This window comes from Thermobia domestica, chromosome 7, assembly GCF_964235325.1.
Source record: "Thermobia domestica chromosome 7, izTheDome1.hap1.1, whole genome shotgun sequence".
Lineage (NCBI taxonomy): Eukaryota > Metazoa > Arthropoda > Insecta > Zygentoma > Lepismatidae > Thermobia > Thermobia domestica.
Genome location: NC_137460.1, coordinates 105,932,376 through 105,950,312, shown reverse-complemented (window position 1 = coordinate 105,950,312; position 17,937 = coordinate 105,932,376). Strand labels below are relative to the sequence as shown.

The 17,937-nt window shown below is 34.2% G+C and overlaps 1 protein-coding gene across 2 annotated transcripts in view; it reads left to right on the top strand.

The window, feature by feature from the left end:
* LOC145690299 (muscle-specific protein 300 kDa-like) overlaps positions 1-17,937 on the top strand; it is a 633,032-nt gene that overhangs the window by 611,294 nt on the left and 3,801 nt on the right. For both annotated transcript variants that reach the window (XM_081765072.1, XM_081765073.1), the window contains 3 exons: positions 225-359; positions 1,508-1,774; positions 8,865-8,938. In XM_081765072.1, coding sequence (XP_081621198.1) covers positions 225-359; positions 1,508-1,774; positions 8,865-8,938 — 476 coding nt within the window. The remainder of the gene's footprint in view (positions 1-224; positions 360-1,507; positions 1,775-8,864; positions 8,939-17,937) is intronic.

Below are 17,937 nucleotides of genomic sequence, written 5' to 3'. Positions count from 1 at the left end.
GACTTGTGTGAAATAATATTTTTTTGGCAAATACTCTGTACAAGATTACTGTATATTTTCTACATCGTTTGAGCTTTTCTAGTTTAATAGGTTCTAAACCGTAATTTGCAACAGTTTTCCAAACGCCATTGTCACTGACAGAGAAGAAAGGACGTAGAAAAAAGTCAGGTAATTGCCATATATATATATAATTTTGATTGGAAATTATTTCTTTTTTATTACAGAATCAAGAATTCCATAATATAGTGGAGGAACTGGTAGAATGGCTAGAAAGAACAGAAAATACTATTCGTCAGACAGAACCTGTGGATCTCACTGATGACATTCCAGTCATTGAAGCCAAATACAATAAATTCAGAGTAAGTTTTGAAATTGTCATTAAAATAAATATACTTCCAATAGTCATTAATGAATAATTTTAAGTATAACTTACGAAAATGCAACTATAGAGTAGAGATTCAAAATATCTGCATGAAATATTACATTTTTCAAGCGTTCGTAAAGTAACTGTTTTAAGTACAGTAATCCACACTAACGAAACTTAAGAGGTTTAAGCTCTTCAAGCATTTTTTCCCCTCTGTGGTGTGATTTGGTCACATATTCTTCATGGATTGCAACTTTCTGCCTCGAAAATTGGAGAACTTCAAATCTATTTGGAAGAGCTTTAATGCATCGTAAAACATATTAATAACGTTGTTGCTGAATAACTGTAACAAAAGTTTCATTTCATTACCTTTTGTACAAAACGTAGATTATGAGATAGTTATTTGATGGTTCTTTTTTGTTTTTATCATGTGAAGCTCGTAGTATATGAATTTAAGCAATTACGGTTTCCAAATACGATAGTAAATAACAACTTAGTATTTTGTTCTTACAATATTTGTCAGTATTATCAGGTATTTAGGTAGTAAATAATAAGTGTTCTGGTAGTTTTAAAACCTGTGAACCTGTTCAAATGTTTATAGTTGAAAATTAGGATAACAGCAAGATAATAGTATTAAGGCCTACTGGCATAAATATAATTATTTTCACTATATCAAATGGTTGCAGATCAGGAAAAAGAATGTTCTTATTTGACTTTAATATAAAATAAAACAGTGGAAGGAGGCGCGGTGGCTCAGTGGTAGAGCGTTCACCTCCGGTGCTTGGGGTCCCTGGTTCGATCTCAGCTCGCGCCGTATGGACTTTGTGGTGGACAAACACCATGCTCGTGGGTTTTCTCGGGGTTCTCCCGTTTCCTCCCACTTTCTTCATTCCACCATTTCATTCATTTCTCATCATTACCGACATAATCGTGAGACGTAAAACTAAAGATTTCATTTCATTTCTCAATTTTTTTAACTTTAAAATTAAGCATTTTTTAAAAGGCATTTGCTTGACTATTAACAAAGAAAATCCAAAGTAGTAACTATATGTAAGTGTATCTGATAATGTAATGCTATACTGGGTGCATAAAATGTATTATGAACAATAAGTCGTAAACACTACAAAATAAATATTTTTACAGGAGCTCCAGCAGGATCTTGAACGGTGTGAACCTCGCGTAATGTCATTACAAGATGCAGCAGATCAACTATTGAAAAATTCTGAAACTCCGGATAGTTCGAATGCATGGTCAAGACTTACAGAGCTTCGTCTTAGGTTACAGTCATTGCGGAGATTGTGTGGTGTATACATTGTAAAATTGGGATCGATATTAGGACGAGATCCAAGTGAGATGTGTGCCAGTACCTCTGGAAGTGGTGCTACCTCCCTTATGAATTTGTCTCAAGATGTAAGTGTACTTTGCCCACTATTATTTTTACTTTCTTTGAGATATGGAATTATCCAGAGAATGAATTAGCAGTTTTGATAAGGGGAGGGGACATCATTTCTAATAAGGATTGTATAGAAGTCAAGGAAGAGACAAATAATCTAGTTCTCTAAATTAATTTCCAAATATTAAAATTATAACTGAATACATGATCAACTTTCATGACATTGAAAACTTCGTGCTAAGATATCATCATGAGGTATTCTGACATTACAGGCTGGTCACTTGTTGCAAATTGTGAAGTTTCTGTGTGTCACGGTCCTTAACTTGTTTCTTCGTTTTGACGTAGTAGTTTTCTGCTTCAGCACCGTCCATCAGTTGTAGCTGCTGCTATCATCACAGTACCTTCTAGATCGTTCCTTAGGATTCAATTCCTTCCCAACCACTCTCATATCCTTTTTGTGATTAGATCTGATATTGTTTTTCTCTGTTATTCGTAACACTACTTCATTCGTTTTCTACTCTATCCAACTAATTTTTTGCGTTCTTTTCTATTCTGCGAAGACTCATGTTTCGAAAACCTTCCGTTGCTTTTGCATAATGTTCATGTTTCCGCTTCAAAACGTACAATATTCGAAACAGAGCATTTTATGAGTCTTTTTTTGTAACTCTTTATTTAAATATGCACAAGGGTTTTCTTCATTCTTTTTCTCGGCATACTAGAATATAAAGAATTAAATTTGTAATTGGGAAATATTTTGTAAATTAGAACATTAACATATATATGTGTTTGGGAAATAAGCGAACTAGAGCAATAATAATTCAAAATTATCCAAGCACATTTAAGGTGCTTTACTATACTTTTCACATCATCTTATTTTTGACAAATAATAAACAATATGCCAAATTACTGTTAAATGTTGAAAATGTTGTGAAATGAATCAATAGTTCTTCCTAGGCTCTTTCATATTGTCTGAAATATGATTGACGGACTTTTATGATGTCATAAGCTGTACCTACAGACTTTTGGCAAGAACGGGCCTAGAAACGTTGTTAACTGAGCATTTTGTCCATACTGTAAAGCTCGCTTTGTAAAGTTTTTTTCTTTGCATTACTCACGGAAATTTTAAAAGTTCTGGGAAATATAATGAATAGCCTTAACCCGCACATAAGCCTTGGAAATACTTTGGATACTAGTGTTCTCCAAAATAAGTGATTGGCTAGAACGCTGCTGCTCTCAGTATTTTATCTTGTCATCAACATACAGAACGAAAGCCCTATGAAGAAAAACAATTCGGTCTAGGAAACTGCATTATTCCGTAGAAGCCCCGCAAAGTTGGTGGCCTACTTGAAGGTTAATTTTAGACTATATTATTGAGAAGTTAAGGACAAAAAACATGATCTATTTTTTCATATATTTTACTCTTCAAAGAACAAATTAGTGAACGAACGTTAGTATATGTGGTAGTCTGTGGTGCTTGTTGAAGTTTGTGTATGAACCAGCCTTCTCCGATTTAGTGTTTATAAAAAGGTTAATGTTTGTAGTTTGTGAAAATGAAAACAAAGTAAAATTTTAATCGCTTACTCAGATCACTGACAATAATAATGATTATAATTACAGTCTAGTTTCTAGTACAGTAAACTTTAACATGAAAAGAGAAATTAAAAAATGGATATTTAAGAAAAAAGACTGATCTATAACTTCTGAATTCAGTATGGAAAATATTAGATGTTGCGATGTATCTGTTAAATCTATTATCAACAATAAGTGTTTTATTTGTTATGTTAGTGAAAGTAGTTTTAGTTACAGACGAGTAGACTATTGTAGTCGTTAGTAACATTAAGGCATTACTGAAATAAATAGGAGCACGAAATAGTATCTGACATAATTTCAGATGAGAGAGAAAATATAATTACGAAGCACCACTTGATTTCCTATGTTAATTGATAATAGAAGTAATTGAAGCAAAATAATTTCAGTTGTACCACAGAAACTTAAAAGACACAATCGTGACAAAGTAGTGGTTAACTGTGTACTTCTCTAATGTTTCTTTGTGGACATGTATCATGTTGTTTTTTCTCAACCTTGATGGTACTAAAACATATTAGATATTTTATCACAGTAAAGGAAGCCTTAGTTTTTAGTTTTCAACGATTATACATCTGCAGAGAAGTTTGGTGTGTTAAAAATCGGTTGTTTCCTCCATTTGTTAATATAATTTTAGTTTTCAGTTTATATAATGTGAGGAAATACTGAAAAAATTATATAAACACTATAAGCTGTCGCTAACTGATTCATCAGAAATACGAGAGGTAGGAAGAAATAGATGATGGAAGTAATTTGGAAGACATGTTTAAACCTTTCGTTTCAACCATATAAACTGCTTTTAGTCTACAGTTCCAGATACCGTATTGCTGTTTTTTGTAAATATATTTCACACATATACACATATTCAAAAATTGTAACTGAATCCTGTAAAAATAACCGTAACAGTTACTTTCTAGTATCTTTGAAATATTTTCTCTGCAGAGAGTGCATTATGTAAGATTTATACATAATTTTGAGCTCAGTTTATACAATATTATATATATATATACGTTATATTTAACATTGCGGAACATGTAAACTACATGAAGCTTATTCAGACAATATGATAATACGTTCAAAAATTTTAACAGTCATTTTATTCACGTGAACTTCTGATTCCTGAAAACATTTTACACTTTCTAGCTTTCAGCTTTTTACTAAAGCTTTATTCATGAAGGATAAAAACAGGGAGAAAAAGTGATAGAAACATCAAGAAAGTAAAAGGAAACGGATTAATTAGGGTAGAGCAGTGATTCTCAATCTTTTTTGGCTGACGGCACACTTTACTGAACTTCCAGGACATTGCGACACACTTGTTTGATGTTTTTATTGTAAATAATATCTATTATAATGAAACCTAATAATTTTTATGATGATTATATAGAACTGAGCATTATTGCTACCGCTGGAGGTGTTGACTGGTACAGTCTCTCGATTTTAGCTAATTATTATTAAATTCTTCATAATTTTTAAATTCTAAAATTTCGCGATAGATCGGTTGAAAACCACTGGGGTAGAGCAATGCAAAACCACCTTGGCAATAGCTGCCAGTCACACACCAAATAGTGTGCATACGTTGTAAAGTTATGGACTCAAGTTGCATGTTGGTTTGTTCAGGCAGGGAAGATTGTCAATTGCACTGCTCTGCTCTGTTGAGTATGTTCCTTTTTCGTTGATGATGTTTTTATGACTTTTTCCCCTACTATTGTCTTCCGTGAACAAGACTCCAGTGGAGAGTCGAAAGCCAAGAAGTATGAGCTTGAATTTCAAGTAAAATATATATATATATATATATATTCGAAGCAAAATTTGACAAAGATCTGTTTTCTCAAGAAGGTTTTAATCTAAGAAACATAAAACCTGAAAGGTTCTAAGTAGACTTTCATTTAGATTTTTCTGTTTTTTTGTTTAGTTTACTATTTAATCGTTCCAGTCCAAAAGAAAAAAAAAAAGTTTTCCAATTCTCGTTTAGTGAAAATAAAAAGTCGTTAAACGAAATATGCCCTGTGGAAATAGCAAAGTTAAATTCGCAGTAATGGCATATAAGGATATTTACTTGTTTAAAAATATAGCTTTGTATTCACAGATTGTAGTATCAATGATTATGGCTTCCTAAAACTGGTTTAATTGTTTCTCTTGATTATTGATTGTGAGAAAATATCTGATATGATGTACCTGGATTGTACTTTGTATATATTCATTCACTTTTACACTTCACAGTTTTCTCTGTTTGTTTGCATTCACATACACAGGGACATATAAAATGACAATAGTTAAGTATCAATAAAAATGGAAAAAATCACAGTGCACAATTTCGAATATTGCTTGTAGTAAATGTGGTCAAAATTAATAATGCACAATTGACTTTATACGTTATCATGCAATTCACGCTCTTAAAAGTTAACATTCTAACAAATTGCACAAATTATTTTAATATGTTAGTAATATAATTTAATTTTGTGTGTTTAAAAAGAAATTAAGTGCATAATATTGTATCGTATATAATATTTAACCTTTCTAATTAAAGATAAGTAAAGTTTCAGCATTTTTTATTCTATCGAAGTTTAAAATAGGGAAATATATACAAATGAGAAGATTTGGTTACTTTAAGTTCAACAGTATTAAATTATTACTAAGATTCATTTGATTCATTGAGAATATTTCAATTTCTAAACAAGTAAACTAAATTTCGTGAAAGCTATTGTCTACACTATTTAATTTAAGAATACAGGGTGTATCAAAAAGGTCTTTACAACTTTGAAAACTCATATAATTTATCTTACAGACATGGTTTTGATGTCATTTTGTAGCAAAGTACATCATGTCTTTTACAACCTAAAGAGCTTCAATGTGGCTTGCTTTGGTGATGCGACACACATCCCATTTGAGGTCGATTCTTTGCCAAAAGTTCCTTACGAGCAATTCTATCAGTCTCTTTTAATTGTTGTACCATTTGTAATTTGCATGTTTTGAGATGCAACCGTTTTCTCAACACACGCCAAACTGTCATGTGTGGGACGCCCAGCTGTCGAGAAGCACGCCGGGTTGATTTTCTAGACTCCTTAAAAAGTTTTGTCTCACTTGCTCTACAAAGTTTCCATACGTATGGGGACGACCTGAAGATTTGTTGTGTCTTACCGAACATCCAGTTTCAATAAAACACTTATGTCACTGATAAATAGGCCTACTGGGAAGATCTTTACCATATTCTGTACGAAAATTACGTTGCACAGTCGTCGCAGACTTGGATTCTTCAAACCAAAACACACAGCTAGCACGCTCGGAACCAGTAAAGGTAGCCATCTTTGCTGCAACTTCCGCTAGCGGCTTGCGTGTACTACGTGAGTCAAAACTTGATGTATTTTGCTACAAAATGACACCAAAACCATGCCTGTAAGATAAATGAATAAATCAATATGTTTTTTCAAAGTTGTAAAGTCCTTTTTAATACACCCTGTATTATGTCAGTTTCCTATACATAGTAACAATAACATGCTTTTTTTTTACACAAAATTTCTACTAAATCTTGTGTAAAATGTACAACAATAATTAAAATAAATATCATAAATGATTAATTATGTATACCAAAAATGACGCGATTATTTGCTTAACGTTTAATATGTATCTGTTTTTAATTTTGAAAAGTAAAACATAAATTTCTTATATGAAAAGATACACAAAATCTGTTAACTAATTTAGTAGCCACTGTATCTCTTGTACTACAATTATACATGTTTCATTAGAATATTTTCAGTTCTGTGTAACGTCCAAAATAATTGTTTGCGTAATGACTTATGTGTATGCTTTAACTGTAGATAGTAACTCACAATTTATTTTAAATTTAAAACAAACATCATCGTAACACATTTTAGTAGCAGCTACTGCACTTTGCACCAATAGCCTTGTATATTCGTCCTAAACTTCATTTAAGCTTTTTGTGTTAAAGGATGCACTCCTTCTCTTGTAGGGATAGATTGATAATAGGGTATATGTTTCTTTTCATTTCTTTAAATTAAACAAACAAAGAAAATGCATGATAAATGATTTATAATTATCAAATTGAAAGAAAGAAAACTTGGCGCGAAAGTAAGTGATCTTCATGAACTACTGTAAAATAAGTAAGAATAGAAATTATGTGATTTAAAATATTTAGTTCGAAAATTGATCCAGCTTTTACAAGTTCTTTCATTCTTCAGAATAATTTAACTATTTATGCTTCTGTTGAACGTTTTTAATTAATATCATCTATTATTTCCAAACCAAGGAATTTTTTTCTTTGCTTTTTTTTTAAAAAAAAAAACTTTTATACAGGGTGTTGCAAAAATGTATCACAATATTTTGAAAACAGATACTTCACATCAAAATAAGAAAAAAAGTTCATATGGACCTGTGCTCAAAAGTGGATAGTTTCGGAGCTATAGGATACCGAAAACGTAAAACAAGTGAACTTTAAAGGTTCATAGCTTCACGACTATGGAATCTATCGTAGTCGGGTCAAGATATCACTGAGGAACTGGTATGTGAACTATCCAAATATCCATGTTTAAGAGTGCTTCAGTACTTGTACTTTTATTTATATATATATATATATATATATATATATATATATAGATGGAGAGTGATCAAGTACTGCAAACAGCCTCTCTAGAAGTGATTGTGCAAGTACAGGAGGTTCTGAAGGATGGCTATTTGGATAGTTCACATATAGTTCCTCAGTGATGTCTTGACTCGACTACGATCAGCCCTATAGTAGTGGCACTATGGATCATTAAAGGTTTTTTTTTTTTTTTTTTTTTTTTTTTTTTTTTTTTTTTTTTTTTTTTCGAGTTTTCGGCACCCTATAACTACGAAATTATGCACTTCCGTCCACATGAACTTTTTTTTTTTCTTATTTTGATGTGAGGAATCTATTCCCGAAATAGTGTGACAAATTTTTGAAACACCCTGTATATTAAATCTCTAATAGCATTATTTATCATCTTTAAATTTGTTCTTATTCAGACTTTCTTGTTTGAATCTTAACCTCTAACTTTCTTAAGTAACTAGGAATGTTCTCCATAGGATATATTCGGTATCCGAAAGTAATATGTTTACAAAAGATAAATAAATAAATAAATAAATAACAAAAGTAATTTAAAAATAATAATAAATATAAAAATAATTAATTTTTTACATAGTTGCAAATACTCTGATTACCTGATTAAATTAGCCTAACTTGAATAACTTAAAATTTTATTTTATTGTCTGTTTTTTGTTCAGATCACTTCAATTCAACTACAAGAATTATCTATATTGTTCTGACTTAGTAAAATGCAACTGACATGAGATATCTTAATATTGATCTCCCAGAATATGTTTACGTTCTAGCACAAAGCTTTTATTGATTCGTAAATATTATTTCGATAGAAAGATCACTTTGACTTTCGGTGTTAAATCTATTTAACTGAAGTGTTTTTCAATACGCACAATTTGAGCTCTACAAAAATTCATTGACTTGAAACTTTCCCTTATTTTCCCCCGTAGCTTCTGGATCGGTCGTCTCTTGCTGGCGCCTCCAATATAGACGGTTCCAACGCACGTGATCAGGAGCAACCAAAGTAAATATTCACTTTATTTTATTTTACTTTATTCGCACTCTTTTGTTTTTTTAATTCTAGAATGTAGTAATGCATGTTTGGTGTACTTAAAATGTCCAGTTTATTTTTCTTTTGTATATTGTGTGAATATTTGAATTTGTATAAGTAATGTTATTTCTTGTTCTGAAAACTATTCTTTAATTCTAACAATAATACTTTTTCATTCATGAGTTTGATCGAGAGTCTGTTTTAGCCTTTTAGATATGGTAATTTTCTAAAAAAATAGAAACGCTGTTAGGTGACCAGCTGTTCGCAAGACAGTATTTTCTTTCTTGAAGAATGTACTAGGTGGGCCAGATTTAATTAGGCAGCTTTTGATCATTAATAACCAATCAATCCAACAGCACATGAAAAAAAAAAAAAAAACGAAGTCCCTTTTGTTGTAGATATATGGCACCATCATACGGTATGCTAGGAATGAGGCCAATTTTCTGTTTACTTAGTGCGCATTAGGAAACCAATATGGTCGAGAGACAATTGTCTATCGGGCAGCGTGTAAAATATATGCACCTTTTCTCTGTTACTAACAATGTATCAGAAGGTCACCATATGATGTTGGAAGAGTTTGGACCACCAGCAATACACAGGGATACAATCACTCGAATAAACAAGCAGTTTGATTAAACTGCCAGTGCTTTGAATCCCAAGCACTCTGGTAAACCGAGAATTTTACGAGCTGCGGAGACACTAGCACGTGTTGTTGCGGAGGTATCATCATAATTTCACAAATCAAAGTCTATCCACCGTTTGTCTGCCCTGCTACACATTTCGAGGATAAGTTTACGTAGAGTTTTGAGTAACATGAAACTAACGTTGCACTCCATCACACTACGCCAAAATTGCTTGAGCATTCTTGCACGAAGTTTTGCCTCAACGCTGGATTGGCCTGTGGAGTGGCCAGCCAATCACCCGATATAACCCCACCTTACTTTTTTTCTTTGGAGTCACCTCAGAAATAAAGTGTACGCTAATCTTGTTGACAGGGAGCAACATCTGCGTTAAGTGATTGTCCAGGATTTCAACAATGTTCCGGTGATTATATGTTGGAAGGTATGTGAAAATGTTCCTGTGCGTATGCCAGCTTGTACTGACGTAGATAGTGCCTAATTCGACCACTATGTCGAAAATCGATGACTTAATGTATGTGTAATTCCATTTTGTAACCATTGCAACATGTTACACATTTTTCAATGAAAATAATCTATTCAAAACTGCCTAATTGAGTCTGGCCCACCCTGTAGTTATAATGCTCCATAAAACCAATTAAAATATACCCGAAACAAGCTTACGTGCATTAATTTGTAAACATATATAATATAATATATTTTCATTCTTCTGTATTTAATGTACTGTTAACTATACTGTTTCGGTGTTCCCTGACACTTTCCTTAACAGATCTGGGCAGCTCACTTCGAAGTTTGTCTTACACACCATTTCGTGTGCAGGTAAACAATGATGATATCAAAAAAACTTGTTAGTATGGTAGTGTAATTTCTTTAAACCAAAATGGTTTTGCTTTGAAGATATTATTTCTGGGGAAAACTTACAGCAGATTTCAGATGAGAAGCGGCATGGCCTTGAGTTGGCTTTACGCGGCGTCCAATTGGCTTTGAGCGGTGTTGACAATTCGCGACAAGCAGTTCTGCACGCTGACTTCTCGCGCTACTGCGAATCTTGACAATAGCAGAGGCGCTTATTAGAAATATTGTATTAGCACATTAACTGCTCACTTTACGAAGTAGAGAAAAGAATTACGAATACATACGTGAAAACTACATCTTTTTATGACAACTGATTGTCATGATACACGCTTTGAAAGGTTTCCATATAAAACAATTAGTAAAACGAGAATTGAGTCCCGTCTAATTTCAAGTGGATTTTTCTTCGCTTTGGAAATGGAACTCAACTTTTATTAAAGGATAATCAGGGGTGTAACCAACAGGTTGTTCTAGGGGAACATTACTTTCAGGGGGAGGAAAGCTTTTCACACATTAAAAACAGAACAAATGACCTCTTTCAGAATAAGAAAGCATTTTAACTCACCATGTATACTATACACATATTATGTTTTCTTGATGCTACCTTAACAAAAGACGGATCTTGACAGTACTGAAGTTGAAAAGCGGATTGTAAGAGATAAATCAATAAGCTATTCATAAGAAAACAAATGCTGTTTCTAGCAGTCTGTTTATCTGACTTTGTGTTAATGTAGATTAAAATACTAAAGGGAAAAAAAAAACTCAAAAAAATATCAACTCAGATATTATTATGCAATAATATAGTAGTGAGTTCACACGGTGCGCGTCCAGTTAGGGAAATAAGAATATAAAGCATATAATTAATGTTAGTTATTTTAATTAGGCAAGGGCGTAGATCCTGGGGGACGGAGGGGGCCAGGGCCCCCCAAAACTCATGTGGGCCCCCTCATATTATTTGTAAATTTGCAATATTAGGCATAATTTGAATGCAATTTGTCTTAAAATCATCATATATGCTTTCTGCATCTGAATGCACCCCCCGCCAATTTACAGAGAAATCAGCGTCCTTGTAATTAGGTACAGAAACTGTATTGATGATGTTTTCTTTTTTCTTTTTTAAAAAATCGTATTTTATTTTAAACGTTCCTAATTTGCATTAACTATTAAATAAGTTTACTAAACATATACTAGATGAACCTCATTTCGGGGCTGGAAATAGTTTGGAAAGTCAAGGCCCTCTTTTCCCCCGTTTCTACACCCTTGAGAATAGTAAGCGATCGAATTAAATAACAAGCCTCTGCAATTTGATTCATATATATATATATATATATATATATTCGATTCCCGGCGGGAGCTCATGTGGAAGAACAGAAGGTATGGGACATTCGTAATATTGTTTTGAAATTGCCTTCATGCAAGATTCTTCCTTATTCGACAGAAGAAACGCAGTATGATTTTTTTTTTCTTGTTTCAATACCTTACGTATGTGTGGCCAATTACGTGCTCCTTCTTTACTCCTCTAGCAGGGATGCAAAAGCACCAGGCGTCTGAGTGGTGTCATAAATTATTGTAACCCAAAACAAACTCGATCATATCGTGTTGCTTACGAATCAGATGGATTGTTTTTGGGAGACCTACATCAAGTATAAGAGTATGTTATTATAGGAACAGACATGGAAGCAAAGGTGCTGATTGTGTGTGTAGGAACGCAACTTCTCTTCTAGCATAAACAGAATTCATCAGTGTCTAGGTTGCTTTCTTTCGTGGTAGTTCATTTGTTCTCCAAAATTATAGTTGACAATGTCTTTAAGGAAACCGAGTACAAGTGCGGAATTTTCTTTAAAAAAAAAAAAAAAAAAAAAAAGTGCTACGAAGTGAAGCTGGAAGAATTATTTTTTGTGTTTACAATTTTTGGAACTCATAATAAAAAAATTACAAGAGTCAGATTCAGACAATGGCGAAATATTAATTGACATAGACAATAGTGAAAGTGGTGTTGAAGACGAACGTTTAGCAGTTCCACTGGAATAAGTTAATAGGTATGTTATTCAGTTGCTATATATACTTCTAGGATACACAGCCAAAATCTTTGACTTTGCTGGAATAGTATATTTACACTGTGAATAATGTTGCCAATGTATGTGTCATAATCTCAACTAGAGGAAGAGCGAGAAGGGAAAGGGGAGTCCGAAATCCGGCAACACCGCGCGGAATATCGCACAGCATTGGCTACTGCCCGTGATGCTTTACATCTGAAAAACACAATAGGTAGATTTGTACGTAAATTTTGAGCTAATTTGTAGAAATCTTGCTTTCTTCTAATAGCCACTTTGTGAAGATGTTAAATTTACGATTAAACGTACGTTAAACTTCAATTTACGAGTAACAGTTAGTCATACTGTAAAATATTCTGTCTTTTAAGAGTAGAGCTAAAAGATGGTACACAAGAATTTGGACTTTCCCTTCATCTTTTATTATAAAAGTTTCCTTCTGAACACAAAATGTTAAAAATAAGTACAAGTTCCTCTAATTATTTGGAGGTTTGTTGGTGAAGTTAAAGGAGTCCAATGGCCATTCGTCTTAGGGCGTGTTGGATAGGTGCCTTCTCAATGACCATGCATCTTAGAGCATGCAGGAAAAGTATCTCTCAATGACCATGTATCTTAGAGAGAGGAGTAGAAATTCTCAATGACCGAGCGTCTTAGAAAGGAAGTAAAGGAGCTCAATGACCAGGCGTCCTAGAGAGTTGGTGGTTTGATCAACCGAACGAAATTGATGTCTTCTGTGGTGTGCTGTCTTCTTTTATCCTAAAATGTCGACTACCTTTGTTAATCTCCGTCCCTTGCCGACCGTAGGCGATGGTGGACAAAGTCTTCTTCGTGGATGTTGTCTGTAGAGTGTTTACATCTAGCACGTGGTGTAGAAACACATGGTTACATCCCGGATGACTTGAAAACACTGCTAGAAATAAGCAAGACTTCTACAAACTAGCACAAAATTATAAGTATTCATGAAATAATTCTGTAGAAGTTTTTAACAGAAATAAGACATCCAAATGAAAAGAAAAGGACGCTAGTGAAGAAAGTTAAAGTATTATATTGACATTCTTTGACCTCATCGTGTACACGAAATAGTGCAAGATGAAATTCTAAGAAGTGAGAGACGTTGCACGTAAGTTGCCCAGATCTGCTGAAGGTGTCAGCGAACACCGAAACAATACAGCTAAGTAGTACGTTAAATGGTAGACGCAGTAAATAAGAGTAAGTTATAAATCATAAACACGTGTAAATTCAATTTCATACCCTTAAATTATTATTCGAATGCGTTAACTTGCAAATTGAACTGTTTCTTTAAATCACATATCCATGTTTAGTATGTCTTTTTCAAGTGCTTAAGAAAGTTCAGACAGCTGGCCATTTTAATTACTATATGTGAACTTCGTGGATCTGAAGACGTAATTGTCCTTCTTGTATTAAATACCCGAAATAGTTCTGTCGAATTTTGCCCTACGAAGAGAAAGACAATAACATGAAATAAGATGTACAGTCCACTTCCGATTTACCGGGCCAGCTTAACCGGTGCTTAAAAAGAATCTGTCGTAAGAATCATCAGCAGGCATGCTAATGTGTATACGAGGGCAAGTCAAAAATTATCTACACTTTTCATTCTACAGTTCATTTACATGAAACTAGGGTTATACTATGCACATAATTTTTCTACGTAATCTCCCTCCTTATCAATGTACTTGGCCCAACGGTCAACGAGCCAAATAAAAGGTTTTCGGTTAGTCGTGAAGCCACTTTTGCACCGTATTTTGCACGTCTAAATCTGAGGCAACCGAAGCTCGTCGTGGATGATTTGATGGGCAGAGCCATGACTGATGTTCAAAGCAGCTGCTACTTCGATAGTGATTCGCCTATTCACCAGAACCATCTCTCGATCTTGCTGAATGTTGTCGTCTGTAGTGGAGGTTGATGGCCGTTCTGCTTCCTCTTCATGCGTTACAGTTGTTCGACCACTTTTAAACTTCTCGAGCCACAAAAGCACAGTTTTACGTGATAGTGCACTTCTCCCATATTGCGATGAATGTCTGACCCTTTGACACCCTCCGACCAGAGGAATCGGATCACTGTTCGTTGTTCCTCTTTGGTGCAAACTTCTAATGGAGCAGCCATGATATATGTGCAACTGAAGGAGGAAAAATGGAGGAATTAAAATCACACTTCCACAGCATTACCACAACAGTATAACAATAAAGTATGCGAGGACAGAAGACCAAGTGCTCAATGTAAGAAAAGTTATGACAAAAGTAGATAATTTTTGACTCGCCCTCGTGTATGTATATATATATATATATATATATATATATATATATATATATATATATATATATATATATATATATATATATATACAGAGTGTTGATTAATTCGTGTGTCAATTTCATTTGTGCACTGTGCAAAAGTGGTATGAGGTAAAGATGTGGAATTTGGTGTAACTTTAGACGACGGACATAAATTTTGTTTCGCCATAGAAGCATGTCACTTGTACTAAAGGTTGAAGAGATATAGGGTCAAAGATCAAATTTCGATTTTTTCCTTATGGGATTCCAATGTTAAATTCTGAAAGAGCCTGGAAAAACGTAAATCTAAGTGATAACAAAGAAAAAGCTGTATGGTATGATTCTATGTCGCAAGCCGACCAAATATGCGTCAATCAAGTGTCAAGGTCAGAGGTCACGGTCAGATCAAGGCCGCAGGTCATCTTGAGAACGCACTTGAATACACTAAAAACAACGCAATATCCGTACCTCATCATGCCAAATGGGTTCTCAACGTGACCTGTGACCTTGATCTGACAGTGACCTCTGACCTTGACACTTGATTGACGCATATTTGGTCGGCTTGCGACATAGAATCATACCATACAGCTTTTTCTTCGTTATCACTTCGATTTACGTTTTTACAGGCTCCTTCAGAATTTAACTTTGGAATCCCATAAGGAAAAAATTGAAATTTGATCTTTGACCCTATATCTCTTCAACCTTTAGTACAAGTGACATGCTTCTATGGCGAAACAAAACTTATGTCCTTCGTCTTAAGTTACACTAAATTCCATGGTTTTACCTCATACCACTTTTGCACAGTGAACAAATGAAATTGACACACGAATTAATCAACACTCTGTATATATATATATATATATATATATATATATATATATATATATATATAAAATATGTATAACAACGTGACTGCAGTTACAAATCCCTTCCTTATGTAACAGAGCACTTATTGCGACCTGTCTTCACCTAGTTTCCCTGTTAATTTTGGCATTAGGAACGTTTTTCTATGCATTCCTTTTCAATTTTAAAGAGTTTCCGTATCTTTTCCCTTTCGTTTTCTGCCTTTGGATTAACCGTAATTTTGACTTAACCATGCAAATCTTCCCCTTTATTGTCCCGGTAAATCGGGAGTTAGCTACATCGGAAAGATCAGAAATACTCTCTATCAACAACAGCATTCTGTCTGCAGCGCTTGGGTACAAGCACCGTGTGCTTGCGTTTTTTCAGGATTCTGTCATTCCCTCTCACTTTCTTCATTCCACCTATTCATTCATTTCTCATCATCAACGTCTCCTTTAACCAACACGGTATAACCGTGCGACATAAAACTGGAAGATTTCATTTTTTTTGTTCAGCGCTTAAACAAATGATAGGTTCCACGGTAATGGAACTCCGCAAAACTCGAACAAAATTTTTTCTTGCGTGGTCACCTCGTCAAGTATTCGGCGTTCGCTACTTGGCGCAAAAATTGAAACCGGTTTGTGAAAACTTTCAAAAACAGTTAAAAAAAATAATTTGATTTTCTCTCTCTCAGGTTTTCGGTTTGCCAAAACCGGTTCAGTTTTCTCTCAAAGCGGTTTCAGTTTTCTATCAAAACTCTTTACTGCGTTATCTTGTTTGAAAAATGAGTACAATAATAGGTACTGGCTTCGACGAAAACTACACTGGTTTCAGTAAAAAAAAAAAAAAAAAATCTTTAGAGAAAACCGGAATGTCGGTTTTCGTTTTTTCTAGAAACTTTTTTCCGGAAAGCCGTTAAAACGTAAAAACGGTTTTGCTCATCGCTATCAACAATATGTGACTTCGTATTACCCTGAAACAGAATTACACCTTTGTGGTCCATAAGCACTAGCTCCCGTTTTCAATTTTTCATGTACACTTTGTAGTTGTTGTTGGTACACAGTTACATTTATCGTTTGGCTAGGTGGCAGCAATTTGCGGTGCACCATACCGCAAGCAGTATAATCTATACAGAATATAGTCTTCTGTTGGTGTAATGCAGTTTGAGTTTGATTATTTACATATATGCTCATATGCTGATCAATAATGGAGTACCGTAGAATACCAGTTTTTCATCGCACGTCAACATTCTGTCTTCTGACGAATCAAAATAAAAACAAGTGTTCGCCCATGTCACCTTTTTGAGTGACAGTGAACTTACTAGACTCATCATCCCATTTTTTACAGTTTCCAAGTCTCGTCAATGGATTGTGGACGTCATGGAGAGAATCTACACCGATCACAAATTTGTTAAATCACCATTGTACTTTTTGCTCATTTAACGAATACTCGTCATAGTTTTCTTTCCATGTCACTAGCACTTGTTAGCATTTTAAACTCTTAAAGCAAACAGGCCCTCTAATGCTCTTTGGCTTCTCTGTTTGAGCTACTATCACTGACACTCCTGTTTACGATATCGACCGCAACCAATAGGCTACAAGAGATTACACTTAGTAACACGTTTTCTTTTCTTTTTTCTCACCTCGAAAGGAAAGCTGTAGGCAGCGCATCTATCGGCACTACGTGGATACCCAACAGGACTTTCGTTTTGAGAGCTACAGGTTGTGAACCATTTTTTACATTGTATTGCGTATTGCTCACCCTGTAGTTAATCTACAGAGGTGCAATATAGAGCATTTGAAAGGTGACGGAATGACTTTTTCGACGATATGCAATATGTGGCAGTGGTATCTTCGGGAGAGAAGTTATTGAGGGATATTTGTACTCAGTGTTGCTATTCAATTTCTTTAAATAACCTTAACTTTCTCAAATTTCCCTCAATAGCTTCTCTTCCAAAGACAACACTGCCACATGCTGCATACCGTTGGAAAGGTCATTGCATGACCTTTCAAATCCGCTATGTATTACCTTTGTAAAATAGTTACAGAGTGAATAATACGCAACAGAGTCAAAAATGGTTTACAGCCTGTAGCTCTCAAACCGTTGAGATTAGGACCTATGTTCATATGAACTTTTTTCCTGAGAATCTCTCATACTACAATTTCCCAAAATATTGCCCCTTCCTCCTGAGACACCCTGTATATATACAGCGTATCCTCCCTTCTTATGTTCTCTAAAATTTCTGTTAGTCCATTTGTTTAAAGACTTCTATTTCTGATCATACAGTATGAATTCAG